Source organism: Mirounga leonina, unplaced genomic scaffold (assembly GCF_011800145.1).
Source record: "Mirounga leonina isolate KUSES-001 unplaced genomic scaffold, KU_Mleo_1.0 Mir_180, whole genome shotgun sequence".
Classification (NCBI taxonomy): Eukaryota; Metazoa; Chordata; class Mammalia; order Carnivora; family Phocidae; genus Mirounga; species Mirounga leonina.
Genome location: NW_023270469.1, coordinates 30,016,858 through 30,042,717, shown reverse-complemented (window position 1 = coordinate 30,042,717; position 25,860 = coordinate 30,016,858). Strand labels below are relative to the sequence as shown.

At 37.5% G+C, this 25,860-nt stretch overlaps 1 protein-coding gene across 11 annotated transcripts in view; it reads left to right on the top strand.

Annotated features, from left to right (window-relative positions):
• Positions 1-18,276, top strand: part of CHD9 (chromodomain helicase DNA binding protein 9) — a 215,238-nt gene extending 196,962 nt beyond the window's left edge. For all 11 annotated transcript variants that reach the window (XM_035025212.1, XM_035025216.1, XM_035025214.1 and 8 more), the window contains 5 exons: positions 4,800-4,939; positions 5,233-5,454; positions 8,910-9,038; positions 11,596-11,700; positions 14,751-18,276. In XM_035025212.1, the coding sequence (XP_034881103.1) occupies positions 4,800-4,939; positions 5,233-5,454; positions 8,910-9,038; positions 11,596-11,700; positions 14,751-15,629 (1,475 nt within the window). In that variant the 3' untranslated portion in view covers positions 15,630-18,276. The remainder of the gene's footprint in view (positions 1-4,799; positions 4,940-5,232; positions 5,455-8,909; positions 9,039-11,595; positions 11,701-14,750) is intronic.
• Positions 18,277-25,860: the final 7,584 nt, after the last annotated feature.

The following is a 25,860-nucleotide window of genomic DNA, read 5'->3' as shown; positions in this document are numbered from 1 at the left end:
GTTTTTTTATAAGAAAATGGGAGGGGGCACGTCTGGGTGGTTCAGTTGGTTAAGCATCTGCCTTTGGCTCAGGTCATGATCGCTGGGATCAAGCCTCGCATGAGGCTCCCTGCTCAGCGGGGAGCCTGCCTCTCCCTCTTGCCCTGCTCATATGTTTGAGCGCTCTCTCTCTCTCTCTCTCTCTCAAATAAATAAAATCTTAGAACAAAAAAGGGAAGAGTGTAGGATGGGGTAAATGGGGGATGGGCATTAAGGAGGGCATGTAATGTAATGAGCACTGGGTATTATATGCAACTGATAATCACTGAACTCTGCCTCTGAAACTAATACACTATATGTGAATGAATTGAATGTAAGTAAAATGTAAAAAAAATAAGAAATACCACTGCTTGTGCTCTGAGAACTCCATTATAAAATGGGATTGACGCTTCTGTCATTTGAACATTTTATTGCTGTTGTAGCTGAAGGTTGTACAGCCTTCACCGTTAAGTAACTCTTGGGTAAATAATACTACCTTTAATAGTATAAGCAGTAATTGTAACACAATCCGCAGTAACACAAAATAGTTAAAAGCCTTAAACATTAACCAGATGGAGTTATTATCTAAGCATTATAGCTCATCCATCTTAATTATTGCAAACATGAAATCTAGATTTGTCCTCCAACATGACTCTTAACAATTTTTTGCCTTCTTTCTTGTCTGTGAAACGAGCGGTTGGGGGAGGAGAGAGGTAGCACTGCTGGGTGGGTTAAATAGTATATGTAGAGCGGCTACTATGGAGCGTGGCACTTAACTAGATGGTAAACCGATGTTAAAATTTAACCGATGTTAAAATCTAAAACCTCACAGGTTTTAGAATTAGATACTGAATAAATGCTATTATTATAGTTATTAATATCCCAAAGCCAAAGCCCTTTTTACGTTTATGTGGGTACCCTCTGAATTTTATCTGAAAGTTTCAAGTAAAGATACAAGTTGTGATGTAATTTAATTAATGAAGGGAATAGTAAAATAGCAGAAATTACAGTAGGACAAAACTAAAGAACCCATTCCAGAAACTACCTGGAATAGTGAACAGAGGATGATAATAGAGCCGCCAAACAACCTGGGGTTGAATTTTGTCATTTACTGGCTGTGACATTGGGCCAGTAACTTAATGTTTCTGATCTCATTTATAAAATAGGCTTAATAATACCTCTATGTTTTTGTTGTTTTTGATGATTTAAGAAAACATTGGTTAAACCTAGCTCAGTGTATGGCACCTAGTAGGCATTCAGCAAAAAGAAACTTTTTTTTCATGTTTCTTTTTCTTATTTTTTTCTTTTAAGATTTTGATTTATCTATTTATTTGACACAGAGAGAGAGAAAGCAAGAGAGAACACAAGCAGGGGGAGTGGGAGAGGGAGAAGCAGGCCTCCCGCTGAGCAGGGAGGCCCATGTGGGGCTCGATCCCAGCACCCTGGGATCCTGACCTGAGCCGGAGGCAGACACCCAACGACTGAGCCACCCAAGCACCCCAAAAGAAGCTATTTTTAATATTGTTATAATTACATCTAAGATAAATGCAATACAAGCTTTATAGAATAGATAGGTTAAATTTTCCATTTTGGATTCTAGCTTAAAATAAATCAGTAATGGGGGCACCTGGGTGGCTCAGTCGTTAAGCGTCTGCCTTCGGCTCAGGTCATGATCCCGGGGTCCTGGGATCAAGCCCCACATCGGGCTCCCTGCTCAGCGGGAAGCCTGCTTCTCCCTCTCCCTGTTCCCCTGCTTGTGTTCCCTCTCTCGCTGTGTCTCTCTCTGTCAAATAAATAAATATAATCTTTAAAAAATAATAAGTCAGTAATGTTTCTAAAAATCACTCAGAAATAAGTCAAGGTAGCTGGGTTGTTTGTTTTTTGTTTTTTTAAGAATTTATTTGAGAGAGAGAGCGAGAAAGAGCACGAAGGGGTGGGGAGAGGGAGAAGCAGACTCCCCGCTGAGCAGGGAGCCTGACACGGGCTCGATCCCAGGACCCTGGGATCATGACCTGAACCAAAACCAAGAGTCAGACACTTAACTGAATGAGCCACGCAGGCGCCCGGTAGCTGGGTTTTTTTTAAGAAGGAAAAAGAAAGGGGCGCCTGGGTGGCTCAGTCGTTAAGCGTCTGCCCTCAGCTCAGGTCATGATCCCAGGGTCCTGGGATTGAGCCCCACATGGGGCTCCCTGCTCAGTGGGAAGCCTGCTTCTCCCTCTCCCACTCCCCCTGCTTGTGTTCCCTCTCTTGCTGTCTCTCTGTCAAATAAATAAATAAAATATTTAAAAAAAAAAAAAAAGGAAAAGAAAGACAGACAGACATCACGATAGTATCTAACTGGCTAAATAGAATTATGTTTATGAAAGGCCAAATAGGGTATGTTTATAAATGTACACTTCGGTGTGTATACAATTGTTTTTCCAGAGATAATTATATTAAGTACTTTTTTATATAACATTGGAATAGCAGTAAAGGGAAAGTAAAAAGTAATGTAAGACACTCTCTCTGCCTTTCAGTTGCTTGGTAGACCAAGGCCTACATGTTAAAATATTAGACAAGTCATTAAAAAAACAAGATAATATGTTTTGCTACACAGCACATTATAGTTAAAAAATACTGAAGAAGAGGGAAGTCACTACTGTCTAGAAACTTAGGCAAAGTCCTCTGGAAGAGGTAGAATTGAACAGGATCTGTAAGAGGAAGATCAGATAATGGTCCTTCTGGAAAGTGACATCCGTGGGAAGGGGGAAAGGGGCAGGGAACAGCATGGAGCAGAGACTTGATAGCAGACTTTGTGATAAGACTGACCTAGCTAGTGTGTAAATTCCTACTGGAGAGAGATTTGTATGAAAGCAGAGCCTGCTTAGAAAAGGTGAATCCAGATTATAGACAACGTGAAAACTGAGCTGGGACAGGGATTAGGGTTGGGGAAAGGGGCTGATGTAAGCCATTTCATTCATATTAGAATAAGAAACCATGAGAACTTCTTATAAAATAGAATGGTACTAAAAAAAAAAAATGGTACTTCTAAAAAATGATACTTTGGGAAAGTTGGTGTATTATTATAGCTAAAATGTACTACAGTGAAAGTACTTTCAAATCGTATTCATAATATTTTGTTAATCTGGTTATAATGAAATTCACTTTGTAGATAATGAAAGCTTTTCTTTTTTTATAAAGTTATGTCACATTCCTAGGCAGAGGATCATAGGGGAAGGGAGGAAAAAAATGAAACAAGATGAAACCAGAGAGGGAGACAAACCATAAGAGACTCTTAATCTCAGGAAACAAACTGAGGGTTGCTGGAGGGGAGGGGGGTGGGGGGATGGGGTGCCTGGGGGATGGAGGGTATGTGTTGTGCTGAGCGCTGTGTGTTGTGGAAGACTGATGAATCACAGAATTGTACCCCTGAAACAAATAATACATTATATGTTAATAATAAAACAATTTTTTAAAGACAAAAATAAAAATTAAGAAGTTATGTTACATTCCTATTGTGCTTTTATATGCAAACATGGTTTTTTAATCATTGTAACTAGCCATTCCTTACCATATGAATTAAGGTACCATTTTGAAACTGAGATGTGGTGAATGTAAGTGGCCTGCATAAGGTTACATGACCAGCCAAAGGGCAACTCCTTATTCAGGTATACACTGGACTTGCTCTAAAAATTCTCCTTGAATGATTGCATTTCTCACTATAAGCTGTGAACTATTTAAAAAAAAAAAAAAACAACTCATCCTTAATAATATTTTCTTTTTTCTTAAGATTTATTTATTTATTTTAGGGAGAGAGAGAGACACACAGAGGTGGGGAGGGGCAGAGGGAGAGGGAGAGATTGTCCTAAGCAGACTCCACGCTGAGCACAGAGTCCGACATGGGGCCCAGTCTCACCACCCTGAGATCACGACCCGACCAGAAACCAAGAGTCACAGCTTAACCAACTGTGCCACCCAGGCACCCCAATATTTTCTTCTAACAAGAGAGTTCTGGATTATGTACTTTTTGAGGACAGGAACTGCGTTTAACTCATCTTTGAACCATCATAATACCTCATAACTACGTATAAGCTATTTGATAAATATTTATTCATTGGAAAAAATGGCTGAGTGCATGGAACTGTTTCATTCATACCTCTTACACACATTTTTATTGAGAGTCTACTGAAATGAGGAATGATAAAGGTCAGTTTGACTTGGCAACTAAAAAGTTAGTGCTGATCCTAAAATACCTTAAGGAGGCTGGCATGGGACCAGACTATAGGACATTGAGGAATGCGTTGGTCGTAAAGAAGGATGAACACAACAAAGACCAACCTTTCAAAAGTTTTGAAAGTTATAAAAAGGCTGAAAGAGGCTTATTTTTTGTTTGAGTTAGGCCATGTTTTTAAGTTGAGGAGAAGACTCTAGAATAAGATACTTTGGCACAAGAAAGTAAAGATAGTTGAAAAAACAGGCTTTCAGAAAAGGTAGGAATTAATGGATTCAAAGAAAAAGGAAGGATTTGTCTTGTAGATGAGAAAGACATGCTTCTTCCTCTAAAAGGGAAAGATAAGATGTGTGAATATCAGGGTAAATAACTTGAAGAGACAAGTCAAAAAGTTGCTTATAGTTCTTCAAGTTTTTAAATGAGGAATGGGGGTGTTTTAGCCCAAAAATTGCTGGATTTAGAGTATGTACAATTAAGAACTAACACTTTCATATATTTAGAAAACTGACTACTTTTAATTTGCTTAAGATCTAGATTTTGATCACCATTTTGCATGTTTTTATTTGATTAGGTACTTCCATTCAGTCAACTCTTGGTGCCAATGGAGTTAGATTAGACAACCAGCCTATAGTCAAAAAAAGGCGGGGAAGGAGGAAGAATGTAGAAGGTGTTGACATCCTCTTTTTTAACAGAAATAAACCACCTAACCATGTAAGTAAAAACTGCTGATCCTTGAGTCCAAAATTCAGTCTTAGTAAATACATATATTGCTGTTTTGCAAATGTCTTATAGAGTAAAAATATTAATTAGGAAATTAGATTGTACTTCTGGATTATATCTCAGAGGAATCCAGCACTGACCAAGATTCATGAAAATTTTAAATTTGAAAAATTTAGCAGAATTTTAAACAACTTTTTTCCTCTTCAAAAAGATTTGCTTCACTGGACCAAAAATCGAATGGTAAAGCATAGAAATAAAATTTTCACTTGGTTGTTTTTCTACAGGTTACTTTAGGCTTAACCACCTCACAGATTTCTACAGGGATAAATCCAGCACTGTCCTATACTCAGCCTCAAGGAATTCCTGATACAGAAAGTCCAGTTCCAGTTATTAACCTCAAAGATGGGACAAGACTTGCAGGCGATGATGCGCCAAAGAGAAAGGATTTGGAAAAATGGCTTAAGGAGCACCCAGGTTATGTGGAAGATTTAGGAGCTTTTATTCCTGTAGGTGATGCCTTACAAATCTTGATATATTTTATTTCTGTGGTTTTTCAAATCCATAATCAAGAAGCATACATTTTTACCCACTTATGTAAATATGTGTTCTGTCCAAGAGTAAGGAAAATGAGCAGAAAAAACTAATGACCATTTTTCCCACGATACAACACAGTGCCATTTCCATTTTTCTATTCTGCATTTAATAATAAAAATCACCTCCAATATACAGAGTACTGTGTTCGACCCAGTGAACGTTGTAAAGGTATAAAGTTTCCTCAGGGAGTTTACTTTAAAATACTAATGATCATATTAAACATTTATTGAGACTTAGCTGTGTGCTGGGCATTATACTTAGCACTTAACATATGTTATCTCATTTAACACTCTTGACATCTTTATCAGAATGGCATCATTTTAACTATTTTCTAGATAAATTAAAACACTGAAATTTGAAGTAAATAGTCCAGGGCACACAGTCTTAAATCTAGTGCCCAAACTACTACTCATAAGCTTTTCTTCAAGCTATCACAGTACAGCTTTCGTGGTCTGCAGATTTATTTATTTATTTTAGGGAGAGAGAGAGAGAGAGAGACACAGAGGTGGGGAGGGGCAGAGGGAGAGGGAGAGATTGTCCTAAGCAGAGTTTACACATTGAGTTTACACTAATCGCGAGTGAGAATTGTTAAAGTTATTTTGCATGTTTTATCTCCTGAGATACCTTGTGCTCACTATCTTATAGGCATATGGCTTCCTTACTCACAGAAATCTGTTATTTCATTTTGCAATACTTTACTATCAGATGCTGATATACCAAATTTGCATCAGATCCCCCATACAGTGAAGGTGGCAGGCCTATTGTATCTGCCTTCATTCGAATGGAGAACCCAGTGAAGCTGTCTAGTATTCTGTGAGCTTCTGAAGGACTATATCCTATTCACCTTTGTATCCCAGGACTTAGTACATAATTCCTGATCCATAGAATAGTATCTAGGTCCCTATAAATATTTGCTGAGCCAATGATTAAAAACTGAAAGTCTTTTGAAGACTAAAAACTACTACGTAAAGGTAAAGTTGTTATTTTATTAACAGAAAAAAAATACCTTGTTACTTTTTTTACAAAAAGGAACCACAGAATCTCCACACTCCAGTCCCTACAGTGGTCTTTGTGTCTGTAATGTGTACTTCTTCTAGAATTTTACATCACTATTACTGACACCAGGAAATAACCTGATAGTCTAAAACAGACTGCCTTGGGCTTGGCTTTCAGATGCCTTTCATATCCCCAGTCTTCTCTAAGGATGCCACTAATTCTCAAATAAACTTTAATTACTTTTGATTTTTAAACCAAATAAAGCTTTTATAATTATGAGGGGAGGGGTTTTCACTAAATATGATGGGTAAGCATAGAACGAATACTGCAATTCTAACAATAATGAGAATCATTAGTTTAACCCTGTAACTTAACATGTTAGAAAATAACATTTATTTAGTCAATAGATTCTTATTGAGTTAACTACTATGTGCTAGTCCTCTTTTAAGGGATGGAGGATAAAACCGTGAACAATATAAAGTTCTTGCCCTTGTGGCAGTTCCACTGTAGTCTGTAAGGGATTCTCCTGTCTTTTTCTCATCACTGCAAAGGAATCTTTATTAATTTTTTAAACTTACAAGCCATTCATCATTTTCACCACAAATATTAACTTTTTATCATAATTTTTAGGTAACATTATATAATATTAAGATTTTAAAACAGCATTTGTTGTGATAAAGAATACAAGACAATAGTTTGATTTCTGAAGGATACTTTTTTTAAAACAGCATTTGTCATATAATATGAGATAATAATTAGTTTTGGTTTCTGAAGGATATTTCACGTTACTGATTTCTTAGCTCTCACACTCTACTGGGGTATCTCTCTAGCTAAATAATTATAACATGATATAGATCTATAATAACAGGGGTATGTGTAGAGTGCCATGGAAACAGATAAAAGAATAATGAACAACTCTGCCTAGGGCAAGTATCTGGGGAAATATGGAAAGAAAATAGAGATGACACATATGACCAGTGGATGATAAAGAATAAGTAGACATTTGACCAGGTTAACACAAGGGGAGGCTAGGCTAAGCTCTGTAAAACAAGTATGAAGAGTTAAAAAGGATAGGACTTGAGGGCATGTTCATAAAACAGCGGCCAGTTTGATATTGTAGGGTATGTGAGGCAATGAGTGGAGTAATAGTAACTGGATAGAAGAGGTGAATTTAGGTCCAGGCTGTGAAAGGGTGGGTCTGCCATGCTGAAGAGTTTGAGCATTGGCCCGAAATAGCTACAGACCTCAAGCCCTGCTTTGTTAAATCATAGAGGTAAGCAGTATAGTTTGACGGAAAGAGTTTCATTGCCAGATACTACCACTGGCTGGTTGCATGACCTTAAGGAAGGTAACCTCTCCAAGCCCTGGTTCCCGTTCGTAAAATGCAAGAATAGTATCTTTTAATATCGTGACGATTACTTGAGGAGAGATAAGAGAGACGGTTAGTGAGATGAAGAGAAGAGGAAAGCCACAGCTGGCACAAACATAGATTCTGTCAGCACAGAAAAAAATCTGATGTTTCAGATGAGATTTATCCGGAGAAAAAGCAAAGAACTGTACAGTTTAGAGGAGGCTGCTCCAGCATCATCAGCAACTCCTTCAGACGACACTAGGAACACGTGATCTGTCAGAGCTTAAGGGAAAATCTCATTTCAGGAGCCAGAATGCACACAGAATGATAGTGTTTTGTTCATGTGATGGCCTTGAGTATTTGTTTAAATATATAATTTGAGGAAAAGATGTATATAATATTTCTTAAAGTCATATTAATATTTTTATTAGATAGTTGACCCTTGAACAACACTTGAGTTTGAACTGTGTGGGCCCACTTATACGTGGATTTTTTTCCAGTACAGTACTGAAAATGTATTTTCTCTTCATTATGATTTTCTTAATAACATTTTCTTTTCTTGAGCCTACTTCGTTATAAGAGTACAGGATATGATATAAATATAACATGCTAAATATGTGTTAATCAACTGTTTATATTATCAGAAAGGCTTCTGGTCAACAGTAGGCTATTGCCAGTTAAGTTTTGGGGGAATCGAGTTATATGTGGATTTTCGAGTATGCACGGCAGCACCCCTGATCCCCATGTTGTTCAAGGGTCAACTGTATTAAATATAAAAATATTTAAAGTAATTTTAAAGTGTAACGAAAGGGTAAATTCTTTAATATTATTTATGTATATATATGATACATATATAAACTGAAGGTAAAATATATAAGGAGATATTATATATCTTCAATATTTAATAGTATTATATATATGTATCTTCAGTATTATAGAATTAAATTACTTGGATCAGCTTTTTTGTACTGTTTGCACAAGTAAAGATTTTAAAGCTGTTTCTTTGGTTATATGTTTTAGAGAATGCAGCTCCATGAAGGGAGGCCCAAACAAAAAAGGCATCGTTGCAGAAACCCTAATAAACTCGATGTTAATAGTCTTACTGGAGAAGAACGTGTTCAGCTAATTAACAGAAGAAATGCCAGGAAGGTGTGTATATATTTATTGTTAATCGTTTATATTTAGGAGATCTTTAGAATACTACTTCATTATGCCATGTTTTCCAACAGACCTGAAAATGGGTTAAAACTGGCAGATTTGTGGGAAAAGACATGGACTATAATTTTATGCAATCTAATTTCAATTCCCACACCTTTGGCTAAGCCATGGAATAAAATAAGTCACTTGACACATCAGCGTGTAAGCAGTGTGACACTGCACGAGGGCCCTACATCCAAAGCAACAGTTCTCAGCACGGGGCAATTTTGTCTTGCAGGGACATTTGGCAATGTCTGGAGACATTTTTGGTAGCCCCAACTTGGGAGGCAGGGAGGTAGGTTTCGGGGAGGTGGCAGGCAGGGGAAGGATGCTGTTGGCATCTAGCAGGTAGAGGCCAGGATGCTGCTAAACATTCTACCGTACATAGGACATTCCCTCACAACACCCATCCAGAATGCTCATGCTGCAGAGGGTGAGAAACTGATGAGAGAGCCACCGTTCTCATCAGGCCGTCATAGATGTACATTTTTATCGCTGTAATTTCCGATCAGATGGCCATAAAGTATCTTGTTCCTTTAAATCAGCCTATTAACATAATTTTCTGACAGATGAAAATAAAATGTCTTAAACAAAGGTACCTTATAGAATAAGGGCACTGCTGTTTATCTTACAGCTTTTTTGACTGATGAATGATAAGAGTCCGGTTTTTCCAAATTCTATTTCTAAACCAAATGTGGCTCAACATTTATTTCCCCAAATTGTTTTTTTTTTTTTATGGATTGGTAGATGTCTCCTTCACCTCGAAAGTAAATGATAGAACACTTACGGCATCCTTTTGTAGGCTAATAGCTCTGATATTTTTGTTCTGTTTTTTATGCAGATAAGCATGCAACAAAATAAATAAAAAAGAAAAAGATGGCCTCAGAGTAAGAATAGCAAATTTCTCTCACAAATCAAATTACCCTAACAATTGTTTTAATACTGTTACGTGCACCAGCTCATTAAAATTAATACTGATTTTTCCCCAATTTTATAGAGCTTATTCAGCTTTTGTTAGTACTTTAAAATGATGTCACAGGGAGATTAGGGGAAGAACAAGATGACATTTTAGTAGCATTTTACTTAATTTTGTGCTTATATAGATGGTGTTACAAATCTTTGTAGTTCATCTTATAACAAAAGTTAGCATTACTAGATAGGAATAAATTAGTCTTAGCCAGTTTTAAGGAAATGGAACAATTTTGTAATTTTACTTATTAGATATTAAACACTCCTAATTTTATCTTTAAATGTTATAACCTGACAAGGGGCCTGTTCATTTCCTTTAATTTGTATTGTTTATTGTTCTGAGTCTCTAGCGCATAGGCTTAAGGATTGAAAAGAATCTACCTGCTGAATCCCCATAAACCACCCAGAGGGCCTCCGCTTAAATTGGAGCTTAATAAAGGGGGTAACAAAAAGGAGAAGGCAAACAGAAACCACAGAGACTAAGTAAAGACTATAGAAAATACTAAAAAAGCATACCTACAGGTATTATAACTATAAATACCTATAACTTACAGGTAGCATAACCATATTAAAATCCTGTCTGTATTCTATCAAGAGATTGTATATATTTAGAGACGTATGGAAAGAGGAATTATAATAGACTCCAAAGGAACATTAAGGTGGTAGATCCAAATCATTTAAATTTCAAAATATTTTGTTTTAATTTCCTACTAATTATTATATGTAGTTTTTAAATTTTTTCACATTGTGATTAGTCGGTTATATCACTGTTCACATTCAAAAGATGTATATATCTTTTCTACTGTATTTCCCTGTATTTCTACTTCAGGGTTTTAATTTACATAATGGGTAAGAGCATGAGTTTGTGAGACCTGAGTTTTAAAGCTGGCCCTAACGCTTCCTAGCTAGCTTTAGGCAACTTCTGTAACTTCTCTGAGGTTTATTTCCTTCATTTGAAAAACGGAAATAATACTGTCTCAAAGGATATAGTGAAAACTAAAATAAGTTTACATACTTAAAGTCCTAAGCATGATACTTGGCATATAATAATAAGAACTTACTATTTGTTATGCACCAGACGCTGTGCTAAGACACTTGAGTTGTTTCATTTTTATCCTCATAAAACCCTATGAGGGAAGTGTTATTGTAATCCCCTTTTTATAGATCAGAAAATTGAGGCTCAAAGAGATTTACTGATTTGCCCCAGTTCAAATAGCTGGTAAGTCTGAGTCCGGAGGGTATATGCTCTTAACTAGGCTATATTGCTTATCCAGCATAGCAAGTACACAGTAAATGGTAGTTATTCATTTTACTATTTTCGTCACTTTTTAAAGCATTTAAAATTCACATTACCACGTGTCTGTATGGTATATTAGCAGTGCTTTTGGCTTGTGGTAGTCCTTTTTAATATAGTAGAGATCGTCAAAGGTAATTCAAGAAATACATGTGTCTTAAACTCTGTATAGCACAGAATAAAAGCAAGAAATGTCTTCATATTTAATAGTGTTTTTAAGTGTATAACAATCTTTTTCATTTACAGGTTGGAGGTGCATTTGCTCCCCCTTTGAAAGATTTATGTAGATTCCTGAAAGAAAATTCAGAATATGGAGTAGCTCCTGAATGGGGAGATGTTGTTAAGCAGTCTGTGAGTAATTTCATAAATACTAACGTACCTATCATCTTAAAAATTAGATGCCATTTAGTCAGACTTAGAAAGACAACTACCATATGATTCCACTCGTAAGTGGAATCTAAAACCAAACCCAAAACAAACAAAAAGCAGACTCAGATCTATAAATACGGAGAATAAACTGATGGCTGCCAGAGGGGAGGCGGGTGGGGAGAGGGGCAAAACGGATGAAGGGGGAAAGGGAGGTACAGGCTTCCAGTTACAGAATGAATAAGGCATGGGGCAGAGCATAAGGAACATAGGCAGTGATACTGACCAGCGGAGGTTTAATTCCTTCATTTGAAAAACGGGAATAATACTGTCTCAAAGGATATAGTGAGAACTAAAATAAGTTTACGTACCTAAAGTCCTAAGACACCTGAGCTACTCTTGTGGCGAGTGCAGCATAACGTATAAGCCTGTCAGATCACTAAGTTGTACACCTGGAACTAACATAACATTGGGTGTCAACTGTACCAGATTAAAAAGAAAATCAGGGGCGCCTGGGTGGCTCAGTTGGTTAAGCGACTGCCTTCGGCTCGGGTCATGATCCTGGAGTCCTGGGATCAAGTCCCACATCAGGCTCCCTGCTCGGCGGGGAGTCTGCTTCTCCCTCTGCCCCTCCCCCCTCTCATGCTCTCTGTCTCTCATTTTCTCTCTCTCAAATAAATAAAATCTTAAAAAAAAAAAAAAAAAGGAAATCAGCTGCCATTTAACTGTAGCAGAGATGAAATTTTAAGTTAGGAATTAACAATACTGTGTGAACAGGTGCCGTGTTGAGTCTGCAGTTTTTATTTTGCAGTACACATTACAAATTTCTCAGATGTTTGCTGAGTTAGAATGCAGAATCAATATATACTGATCTGTTTTTATTTTAACCTCTAAGATAACTATACGAGCAAGGCCACAAAGATTAACCAAAGATGTGGGGAAAGAAATATATAAGGATATTCATCATAGTATAGTAGTAAAAAACTGGGAATATATTAATGGTCCATCCATATATTGGAAAATTGTGCAACTGTGCAAAAATTATATCTTAGAAGAACATCTAAAGACAAGGGAGGAAAAGGTCACAGTGTGTTAAACAGAGTAGTAATTAAGCTCTCGGAAAAGCAAAGCATGGTCACGTGGTAAACGCTGAATAAAAAATAGCTACTATTTCTACAAGTGTCCAAATGAAAAGGGCAGGCTATAAAACTATGTTCATTATGATTCTATTTATTTTAGAAACGGAAGTGGGGAGAATTGTAGAATCTGTATATACGCATAAGGGAAAAATGAAATACACATTCTAAAATGTTAGCAGTGGTTCTCTCTGAATGGTAAAATTACGGATGATTTTTTTTCCCTTGTATTTCTTTGTTGTCTTGTTTTCTGGAGTGAACCCTAATGCTTTTGTAAAGAAAACAAGTAAGCTGATCAATTCAAAACAAAATTTTAAAATAGCACCATGAGAGTCTTTGAAACTGCCGTCTAGGGGCACCTGGCTGGCTCAGTCGGTAGATGATGTGACTCTTAACCTCAGGGTCGTGAGTTCAAGCCCCACGTTGGGCGTGGAGCCTACTTTAAAAAAAAAAAGGTATTGCAGCTGCTGTCTGGAGCGGTCACAGATGGCCGCCAGGAGGCGCACGTGGCTGTTGCGCCCTTGAGCACGGCTGACCCACAGCGTCACATCAGTGTCGCGCGTACTGCGTAGTGATCGGACAGGTGTGTGCTTACGCTGTGCTCAGCAAGTGCCGCCACCACCTGTCACCGCACAGCACTGCGACAGCGTCCCTGACTGTATCCCTGCGCTCTGCTCTTTATTCCCGTGACTTGGGGCCCCCGAGTGGCTCAGTCAGTTCGGCGTCCAGCTCTTGATTTGGGGTCAGGTCATGATTCCAGGTCCTGAGATCGAGCCCCGCTTCAGGCGCCGCACTGGGTGTGGAGCCTGCTTAGGATTCGCCCTCTCTCGGAAGTCAGGATGGCCGAGCGGTCTAAGGATTCGCCCTCTCAGCCCCGCGTCAGGCTCCCTGCTCAGTGGAGAGGCTGCTTCTCCCTCTCTCTCTGCCTACTTGTGCTCTCTATCTCTCTGTCAAATAAATAAATAAAATCTTTAAAAAAAAAAAAAAAGGATTCGCCCTTGCCCCTCCCCCGATTAATTAATTAATTATAAAAATTATTCCCGTGACTTATTCATTCCATAACTGGAGCCTGTGTCTCCCACTCCACTTCACCCATTTTGCCCACCCCCCCCCCACTCTGGTTTGGGATTTTGAAGACTTAAGTTTGGAAAAAATAAAAAAATACCTTTATTTTCATAGATTATATATTAAAATGGTAATATTTTGGTAAAATTATGTTAGACTGTATTACTAAAGTTAATGTCACCTGTTTCTATTTTACCTTTTTTAATGCACCTGCTAGAAAATTTAAAATTACATATGTGGCTTACATTGTATTTCTATTGGACAATGCTGGTCTAGAGGTTCTACACTCCTACCACCTTTAGGAGTTCTGAGCCCAGAAAGTCACGAGAGAATCACTTGAATATCTTTTTCAGCATGGCTCCATCTCCCTCCCTTATTCCCAAAGTGACAAAGGTTCACATGAAGCATCTCATTGTAATCGTAACCTCTCACTGACTTTCTCTGTCCTTTCCTTATCGTTCTTCTAGCTTGGAAGAGGGGCACTCCTTTCATCTTTTAGAGTAATTGATGGTGCGAAACATGTAAGGGTGTGGAAGTAACCCTTATGAGAAAGTGTCTTTGGACCTCCTGTTTTCTAGAACTCTTCTACAAACGTGCGCCTCACAGTGTGGAAGAAAGCTAGAGGCCCCTTCCTGCTCTTTTACCCTCTGAAAAAATGAGCAGTGGACGAACTCTTTCCCACCACTACTTACAATATGGAATGAGGCTCTCTCTTTCGTACTTGATTATGTTCTAGCAACACAGACTCAGCTTATGAATAATTACCGATTTTAATGTGATAGCTATTGATTTTATTCTAATGTAGCTATTGTTGCTGATTTTTTTTCCCCCCAGGGATTTCTTCCAGAGAGTATGTATGAGCGTATTCTCACTGGTCCTGTTGTGAGAGAGGAAGTCAGCAGGCGGGGGCGACGGCCTAAAAGTGGAATTGCCAAGGCCACGGCAGCGGCGGCGGCGGCAACTGCCACCAGCGTGTCAGGCAGTCCTTTGTTAGCCAACGGATTACTTCCAGGTGTGGATCTCACGACCCTTCAGGCCTTACAACAAAACCTACAAAACTTGCAGTCCCTGCAAGTCACCGCAGGGCTGATGGGAATGCCTGCTGGCCTTTCTTCTGGAGGAGAAGCTAAAAACGTGGCCGCCATGTTCCCCATGCTGCTGTCAGGAATGACTGGCCTACCAAATCTGCTGGGCATGGGAGGACTCCTGACAAAGCCTACCGAATCTGCAACCGAAGAGAAAAAGGGAAATGACTCGAAGGAGCTAGAAGGAAAAAAAGAAAGGACAGAGAGTCATAATTCAGAGAACGGGGGAGAACACTCCGTGTCGAGTTCTCCTTCCACGTCCTCCACTGCTGCATTAAGTAGAGCTGCAGCTGCCAGCCCATTAGCTCTTAACCCACTACTGCTCTCTAATATACTCTATCCAGGGATGCTGCTCACTCCAGGCCTTAATCTCCATATGCCAACTTTGTCCCAGTCCAATACTTTTGACGTACAGAAAAACAAAAACAGTGACTTAGGCTCGTCTAAGTCCCAGGAAGTAAAGGAGGAAGATTCCAGAGTTAGAGATCAGGAAGACAAAGGGGGAACTGAAGCAAGTCCTCTCAATGAGAACAGCACAGATGAGGGTTCAGAGAAAGCCGATGCTTCGTCTGGATCTGACAGTACGTCATCGTCGTCTGAGGATTCAGATTCTAGTAACGAAGACTGACTCCCAGACTGCACTTAAATTATGAACTGATTTTGGATTTTTTTTTCTTTAATTATGAATTGTAAATACCCCAGTGTTGAGTGCATCAATAACTTACTGACCGAACATTTCAGTTATTTGTTTAGAAGTGCAAACTGCTTTCAGAGACGTTTTGCATGTAATATTTCTTAAGATCCATAAGTTTCTGAACTCGTATGTACTATCAAATACATAAAGGTGTAAAATTACAACAAAAAGGCATTATAATTTTGTTGGGGGTTAATTTTATGAAAATTATGCTCAATAAGAGTTGTATATTTAATATATTTGCAGTGAACACAGAATACTTTATGCATATTACTGATTTAATTTGAATATAGTTTTACAGCCTCCTTGACACCTATAATTTACAGATCAAAACTCAGCAATAATTTGGGCAGCTAATGAATGTCATGAAAGCTGTAGAATCTACATCACCATCCATTGCTTTAATTACATGAAAATGCTCTAGTGTCGTGATGCACTGCTGATGTTTCCAATTCAGGTACAAGTGTGTTTTAAAGAAGAAATAAGTTTCCCAATCAGCCAATTTAACTGGCTACCTGTTACCTCAGCTGAGTTAGTTTAGGAAGTTTACATTCGTTTCTAATTCTATACTTGTTTTCAGGGGTTTTTTAAACACATCCTATATATCATGTTAATCTGGCAAGAAATATGACTTGCTTTTTGCTGAGCTTAACTCTGATATCAGTAAAATTAAGTCATAAAAGAATCCTGTGTCATGGGACTTTGGCACCCTCTAGACGTACTTAGTTTTACTTTTTCAAAGTTTGGCCTCCTATAAGAAATCATGTCTCTGATGAGTAATGTCTGTTTCCAGGGTTCAGAAAAGGCAAACTCATGAAATACCACTGAGAAGAACTTTCCACACAGCATACTTCATGTAAAAGAAATCGTTTGTTTGCTTTATTTGTGTAGATTTCTATTTGTGTTTTATGTCATGGAAATATTCCAACATTAACAGATCATAGTGATAAAGTAATATGCAGAATAGTCTAAATTCTTTTTTTTTTTTTAGTTTCTAGGTATAAGCAGACTAAAATGTTGCCCAGAATCAGTGTTGGGTTATCAGTTTATATTAAATATACTGAGTTGGCCCATTTTGAATATGCACTTTGAATGATCTCAAAAAAATATATACAAGTTATACCTGTAAACCACAAAAATGAAGCCCAAGGCTTCTGATCAATTTCTTAGAACCCTTTATCATGTAAAATTTGTCTGATATTTGATTTGTGATACAGTTTCTCCTGCTAAAGCTGCTACTAATTCTGACAAGATGGAGAGGTCCAGGATCCCTGTCATGTACATTTAAAACAATTAGAACTGAATTGGACATAAAATACCATTTACATCCTAAGGAGAGAAAGATGTTAGCATTTTTCTGGTACTTGAATAAATCAGTGATAAAATTTGCGAGGGGCTAAACTTAGGGGGGAAAAGTACCCCACTTCTCTCCCGCAGAAAAAAATAACTTTTCAGTACGTTTTGATAGAACTCTGTTGTTTTGTCATGAATCCAATTATATTGGATTCTCCCAGATCTTTACCAGTAAATTACGTTTCTGTATGTAAGATAACTAATCCCTCATTAGAGAGACAGTGTTACATGTATTTACAAAATCATATATGTTCCATCGAGATTGTATTGATTTTTGTATTTTTTCCCAAAATAGTACTTTGAATTGATAGTTCTTTATGCAATGTCTTAGCAATAGTCACTATAATGCCCATCCAGGAGAAGTGGGTAGTAATTCTTCATCATGAAAATGATATATTACATATTTAGTATCTTCCCTTGGCAGTATTGCACTTTTGTTGAACTAGAATACACCTATGAGATAGCCAAAGTTTTTCAAACACAGTTAACTTAGTTTGCCGGTGGGGTATTTCAACACCATCCATATTTCCCTCTCTCCCACTAGTTCTACCCACATAATCTTCATTCCTTTCTTTCCCCAATTAAAAAAAAATGGGGGGGAGCCCTAGATCTTGTCACTAAAAATCTAATTTATATCAAATTTATGAGATAAAGTATTTTCCTAATTATGATCAGATGAATTTGGTTAACATCTTAGTGATTCTCTTTCTATGTAATAAGGCAATTGCAGTTTTCAAAGCATTAAGGCTAATACTATAACGTTAAACTTTCTCTTGGGTTTCAAGACACTTCTATTTAGTATTGATTGGGGAAAAGTTGTCCAGCTGTCAGCTTAAAAAAAATGCAAATATGGTTGTGTAAAGTTAAGGGTTATAAGGAAAAAAAAAAATCAGTAGAATTACATAATACTAAAGTTGCAGTTGAAAGGATATCCAAGTATGTGTTGGTAGTTACTAAAAGAATTATAGCTGTTATTGCCTTGTATTTATAGCCCTTGTTTCAGGTTTCATGATTCAAGTCTTAGTCCAATTTTTCTTTTGGACATTTGCAATATTTACCAGTTGTGTTTTGTGTAGTCCGAATTTGCTTTCTGTAGTTGAGCAAACGTCTTAAAAAAGTCATTTGTAATTTATTAAATTACTTTCTATGATGTTCTATAGAGCAAATGGAAGTTTAATTATTTTTTATTAAACATATTCTTTGACTACCCATGATGTCAGCGTCTGTACATGACAATACTCCTTTTTTTAATTGACTTTTATCTATAATTTATCATAATCCAGTTGTGAAAGAAACCCTAGTCCTGAATCTCTAAAAGGAAAGTATACCTTGGAAGAATTTTTAAAAGACAGAAGTTGGCTATAATTACATCCACAATATCATTATATCCTTAAGTTTTCTTCCCCTGAACCTTAAAAATGTCCAGAAAGACTCAGAGATGTACCTCACCTCGTAAGGGAGTACATTTTGGATATCTGTAATTATTTTTCCCCTTGGTCTTAAGAGTCTTTCCTAATTCATCACTATTGTTTTTAGTGTTTTTGTAAACATGAAAGAAATTTAGTTTTCCCCTAAATAGAAAAGTAGAACAGAAGAGTCTCAACATACACTCATTTACCTTGGAACCCATTTACCTATACTTTCGTGCTTAGAAAACCTTTTTTTTTTTCTCTTTTGTACAATGTAGCATGTAAACACAAGCCAACTACTTTGTCTAGTGCTCACCCAGAGGAACAGTATCTGTCTGTACCAGTGCTAGAGGAAGATTTGGCTATGTTAGATGTTTCTGAAAGAAGATACACTATGTACAAAACGATGGGTTCTGTGTGTTGAGAGCTATAGGAGGGAGAGTGATTTTTGACTACGAGTAATGTTCATCTTCTACAACAAATTTAGAATTTAATCTCTACGTAAATACAACTCCAGTACATAAGCTGTTTATTTTAAAATGCAGAAAAGCACAAAGAATAAAAATACTTAAATCATCATAAACCCACCCTGAGATAAATCCTGTTCATATAGATACCCAGTGTTTTTATATGTATGTTATATACATGTAGTGGGTTGAATCGTGTCGTCCACAAATTTATGTCAACCCAGAACCTCAGAATGTGACCTTATTTGGAAATAGGGTCCTGGCAGATGTAATTGGTTAAGACGCAGTTATACTAGGTGAGGGTGGGCCCTAAATCCAATGACTGGTTCCTGATAAGAAGAGGAGAGGACACACAGACAAAGGGAAGAAGGTCATGAGCCAACAAGCAGAGATTGGAGTGACATAGATGGCCCCGAGGAACAGGAAGGAAGGTCAGCAACCACCAGAAGCTAAGAGAGCAGCATGGAACATATTCTCCTTCAGAGCCTCCAGAAGGAAGCAACCTGGCCAACACCTAGATTTTGGACTTCTGGCCTGAATTGTGGGAGAATAAATTTCTGTTGTTTTAAGCCACACCGTTTGTGATAATTTGTTATGGTAGCCCTAGGAAACTTATACATTTTCATATTAAAGCAGTATTATATGGGACATAATATTTACTGTTCTGCCCTTAATATACTGACCTATGTCAATAAGTACCCTGCGTCGTGATGTTTAATACATAGTATTGTCTCATACAGATGTAATTTATTTAACTATGTACTTAAAAAATGGACATTTGGGTTTCAAATATGTATCTTTTGCATCCATCCCGAGGACTTCCTTAATCCGTAGAAGTGAAACGACTTCCTCTGTTTTTAAGGATTTTGATTTGTGTTGCCAAGTTTACAACAAGGCCATGAGTAGCAATTTATACTACCCCAGCAGCATTTTGTGCATGCTCACCCCAAAATCTTACCAATACTGTGTATTGTCTTTTGAAGTAATCTTTGCCAAATAGGCAAACGTACCATCTTGATGAATTTTTAAATTATTCTTCCTTTTTCTTACTAAAAAATAAGACATACATATTCTAGAAAATTGGGAGGCGGGGGGGTTGAGGAGGAGGAGTTGGGGAAGCATAAAGAAAACCAAAACCCCCATAATGTTGAACGCTCAGAGATTTGGGTCATTTTTCTTCGCATATACATATTATATATTATTTTGATAAGAATGGAGTTATACTGTACATACCATTTTGTAACTTCTTTCACTTATTATATCATGATAATTTTCCCATGTCATTAAAGAATCTTCCACAGCATTTTTAAGGACTTTCTCATTCCACTGTATAGACGCAACATAATTTATTTAATGCCCAATTATTGAACACTTAGATATTTTTCAGTTTTGGGCTAAACAATGATATGTTTGTAGTTAAGTCTCTTCATACACTTGGGATTTTTTCTTTAAAATAAATACCTAGGCATGAGATAGTTACGTTTGGATTTTAAGACCAGTTGGATTGTACTGTTTTCTACCCCAACAGCAGAGCATAAAACTACTTCCTTCCCTGTGTCTCTTTTGCACCCCTGGGCATTCGAATATTTTTTAATCTTTGTCAATTTGATAGACAAAAAAATAGATTCTTGTTTTAGTTTACATTTCTTTGACTATTAGTAATATAAACTCTTTCATATCTCTTCCTAAGGCCATTTGTATTCTGTGTATTAACTGTTCATGTTCTCTGTGCAATATCTGTTATGTAAGAGGTAAATATTTTTCCCAATTTGCCTGTGAATTTTGCTTTTTTTTAATGCGCAAGTTTTACGTTTTTATGTGGTTATTTTGATATTCCATTTTTTCACATTTAAGTTTCTGATGTTTTTCCACAGAAAAATCTTTTCACCCCCAAATTCTATACATGTTTACTTTTTTTTTTTAATACTTAGTGCCTTTGTTGACTTAGAATTTATTTTGGTAACATACATATGGTATAAGATAAGAATCCTAATTTGAATTTTTTTAATAATTATGCAGTATCCCAGCATTATTTTGTATATAATGTCTCCACTGATTTGACATGCCTTCATTGATCATAATTAAATAATTCATGTATGTATATGTGAATTATTTAGATATATATGAATTTAGATCATATCTATCATAAATATGCATGATGTATCTATGATATATCATGTAAACAGTAAACATAGGAAAACTGGAGTGGCTATACTAATAAAAGATGAACTTTAAAACGAACAAATGTTGCTAGAAATTAATGAGAACATTTTTTAATGTTATAAGAGTCATTCATCAGGAAAATATAACACTTACATAGGCACCTAACAACAGAGCCACAAAATACATGCAGCAAAAACTAACAAAACTGAAAGGAAAAATATACAAATCAATGATAATGCTTGGAGACTTCAATATCTAACTTTCAGCAATGGCTACAAGAAGTAGGCAAATGGTCAACAACAAAACAGAAGCCCAAACAACACTATAAACCAACTGGACCTAAGAAGCATTTGTTGAACACACCACCAGATAATAGCAAAAAAAAATTATTCTAAGGCACACAAGACCATTCTCCAGGATAGACCATGAAACAAGTCTCAGATTTTAACCATACTAAGTATGTTTTCCAGACACAATGGAATGAAATTTGAAATCAGTTACAAAGCATGGATATTCACAAATATGTGGAAATTAAACAACACACTCATAAATAACCAATGAGTCCTAGAAATCTCAATCTCAAAGGAAGTTAGAAAATAATTTGCGATGAATGAAAGCAAATACACAACATGCCAAAACATGAGATGTAGCCAAGGCAGTGCATAAAAGGAAATTTATGTGTAAACATCTACATTAAGAAAAAAAAGCCTCAAATCAATGTAACTTTCTTCTTTAAGAAACTAGAAAAAGATCAAATTAAACCCAAAGCAAGAAGTCAGGAAATTAAGATTTGAGCCTGATTAATGAAATGGAAAGTAGAGAAAATTGGGGCACCTGGGTGGCTCAGTCGTTAAGTGTCTGCCTTCGGCTCAGGTCATGATCCCAGGGTCCCAGGATCGAGCCCCGCATCCAGCCCCGCATCGGGCTCCCTGCTCCGTGGGAGGCCTGCTTTTCCCGCTCCCACTCCCCCTGCTTGTGTTTCCTCTCTCGCTGCCTCTCTCTCTGTCAAATAAATAAATAAAATCTTAAAAAAAAAAAATTTATAAAACCAAAAGGTAGGTCTTTAAAAAAAAACAACAAAATTGACAAACTTTCAGCTAGACTGATCAGTAAGAAAAAAAAAAAAAGCTTCAAATTACTAGAATCAAAAATGAAAGGGAACATCCTTACAGAAATAAAAAGGATCATAGGGAAACTTATGAATAATTGTATGCCAATGAATTAGATAAAACTAGATGAAATGGCAAATTCCAAGGCATAAACTAGTGAAACTGAATCAAGAAAAAAGAGATTATAACAAAGAGTCTAATAAAGTAATGAGATTAAATTACTAAAAGCAACGAAAAACACGATAAAATCCCTGGATGAGGTGGCTTTACTGAGGGGAGAGGAAAAAAAGAACACCTGTTCCTCACACACCCTTCCAAAAATGGAAGAGGAAATATTCCCCAATTTGTTTTATGAGGCCAGTATTATCCTAATACCAAACCCAAAGACACCACAAGGGAACTGCCTATTGATAGCCCTTATGACTATAGAATGCAAAAGTATTCAACAAATTGCTAACAAACTGAATCCAGCAACATGTGAAAAGTATTATACAACCCTGACCAAGTTGGATTTATCCCAGGATTGCAAAATTGCTTCAACAAACAACTGATGTACTAGTCGCAGAAAAAGGGTGGGGGGAACCACATAATTATCTCAATAGATGAAGAAAAGAAACATTTCACAGGGAAGTGTGTAGGGGGATGGGGTAAATGGGTGATGGGCATTACAGAGGGCACAGGGTGTTATATGCAAGTGATGAACCACCAAATTCTACCTCTGGAACTAATAATACACTATATGTTAAGTAACGTGAATTTAAATAAAACCTAAAAAACAGTTATTGATTAAAAAAAAAACATTTCATGAGATTCAACACCCTTTCATGATTTAAAAACAAACAAAAAGGGTAGTAGAGATAGAAGAGAACTTCCTCAATCTGATAAAGGGCATCTATAAAATACCCATAACTAACATCAAACTTAATAAAAACTGATTTTTTTTTTAAGAGAGAGAGAGAGTGAATGAGGGGGAGGGGCAGAGGAGAGGGAGAGAGAGAATCTCAAGCAGGCGCCACTCGCAGAGCCTAATGCAGGGCTTCATCTCACAACCCTGAGATCATGACCTGAGCCAAAATCAAGAGCCAGTCGCTTAACCTACTGAACCACCCAGGCACCCTAACACTGAATATCTTCTAAGCCAAGACAAGACCAGGGTGTCCACTCCTGGCACTTTCCTCGAACATTGTTCTGGAGGTTCTATTCAGGGCAATAAGGCAAGAAAAGGAGAAAAAGGCATCCAGACTGGGAAGCAGGAAGTAAAACTCTCTATTTGCGGACAACATGGTCTTGTAAATAGAAAATCCTAAGAAATTCACTAAAAAACAAAAACAACTATTAGAACTAATAAACAATTTCAGCAAGGCTGCGGGGTCTTACAAGTTCAATATAGAAAAATAATTGGATTTCTGTACAGGGGCAAAAATAATCAGTAAATGAAATTAAGAAAAATTTATGATAGAATCAAAAAATACTTAGAAATAAATTTAACAAAAGAAGCGCAAAACCTGTACACTGAAAACTAATAAAACATCGTTGAAAGAAATTAAAGAGGACCTAAATAAATGACAAGAATCCCCAAACTAACCTACAGATTCTGTGCAGCACCTATCAAAACCCCAGCTGGCTTCTTTGCAGAAATTGACAACTGGATTCCAAAATTCGTATAGAAATACGAGGACCCATGGGTGCCTGGATGGCTCAGTTGGTTAATCGTCTGCCTTGGGCTCAGGTCGTGATCCCGGTGTCCCGGGATCAAGCCCCGCATCAGGCTCCCTGCTCAGCGGAGAGCCTGCTTCTCCCTCTCCCACTCCCCCTGCTTGTGTTCCCTCTCTCTCTGTGTCTCTCTCTGTCAAATAAATAAAAATCTTAAAAAAAAAAAAAATTTAACTTGTCCAAACCTAGACTCTTGATTACTCCTCACCATACTTCTAGTTGCTCAGACCTAACACGTGTCATCCTTGACAACCGCCCCCACCCTACCCCTCTGTATCCAGTCCATCAACAAATCCTGTTCCGTATTTCCATTTTCTAGGTTAAGGGAATGAATTCAACATATGCATATAATTTTGCATTCTCACAAAATCCACTAAGTTGCAGTAAAGGGAATTCTTTTACTTCTTTTTTATTTTTTTTAAAGATTTTATTTATTTGAGAGAGAACACAAGAGAGAAAGAGAGTTGAGGATAAACAGGAGGGAAGGGGGGGGAAGGGCAGAGGGGGAGGGGAGGGAGAAGCAGGCTCCCCAGTGTGCAGGGAGCCTGCCAGGGCTTGATCCCAGGACCCTGAGATCATAACCTGAGCAGAAGGCAGATGCTTAACTGACTGAGTCACCCAGGTGCCCCAAGGAAATTCTTTTAAATGACAAACCCATAGTACAGGGAGAATAGGGAGAAAAAAACAGTTGCAAAACTTCTGAAACTGAAACAGACCACTGAAAATTGACAAGTCTCCACAAAAAGTAAACAAATTGACAGTAGGAAAAGCTGAAAACTGGGAGTTCCTTTCTATTTGCTAAATGGGATGCTGCCAGATTGATTCATGCATTGCTTAGTAAAGCTAATTAGATCTTCAGGAAAGAAAAAGAAAAAGAGAAAAGAAAGAGAAAGAGAAGGAAAAAGAGAGAGAAAGAGGGAAGGAAGGAGGGAAGGAAAGAGGGAGGGAGGAAAGAGAGGAAGGAAGGAAGGAAGGAAGGAAGGAAGGAAGGAAGGAAGGAAGGAAGGAAGGAAGGAAGGAAGGAAGGAAGGAAGAAGGAAGGGAGGGAGGGAAAGGAAGGAGAAAGGAAAGGAAAGGAAAATGAGAAAAAAGGAAAAAGAGAAAAAAGAAAAAAGAGAAAGGAAGGCTGAAAACTAATCCAAGTTACAGTTCTGTATCCTGAAAAGGTTTAGGAATTAGCAATACTGAATTCATCTACAACTGAGGATAAAAGAGTGACTATTAACGGAAAAAGTGAGTCTTAGAACCCCTTCCACACTCATGACCACTGACTGTCCCTCTCGTGTCTTTGCAGAGGTCTGGAGGTCTGTTACATGGAAAGCTGTTTCTGCACCAGGTCGCCCCTGGCAGAGGCAAGGACGTGGCCTCCATATGGAAACAAAAGGATAAAGTGACTGATACTAAAGCTTAATATCCTGAGTCATTTTCCCCTAGTTGGCTCCCTGAATTCTGGCATCCAGACTTCTATTTTGCAGCAGGAGATTAAAAGACCGTTCCCTGGGGACTCCAATTTTTTCCTGAGAAAATACTTTAAAAGCTGTATTTCATGATGCTTGCCCAACAAATAGCACACTTTGATTACCCCATGCGGTGTTTCTCAGTGGGGGGCAATTTTTCCTCCCCAGGGGACATTTGGCAATGTCTGAAGACATTTTTGGTGTCACAATGTGATGGTGGGTGTGTGTCCCTCTGGCATCTGCTGGGTCGATATCAGTGATGCTGCTAAACATCTTACAATGCACAGGACAATCCCTACCTCCCACCCCACAACAAGGAATTATTTATCGGGTGCTAAATGTCAGCAGTCCCAAGGTTGAAAAAACTGTGTCTTACAGTCATCAAGCCTCATTTATGTACTGAGAGCTTCCTATTAGCTTTAAAAAAAAAAAAAAAAAAAAAAACCTTGGGCACCTGGGTGGCTCAGTTGATTGGGCGACTGCCTTCGGCTCAG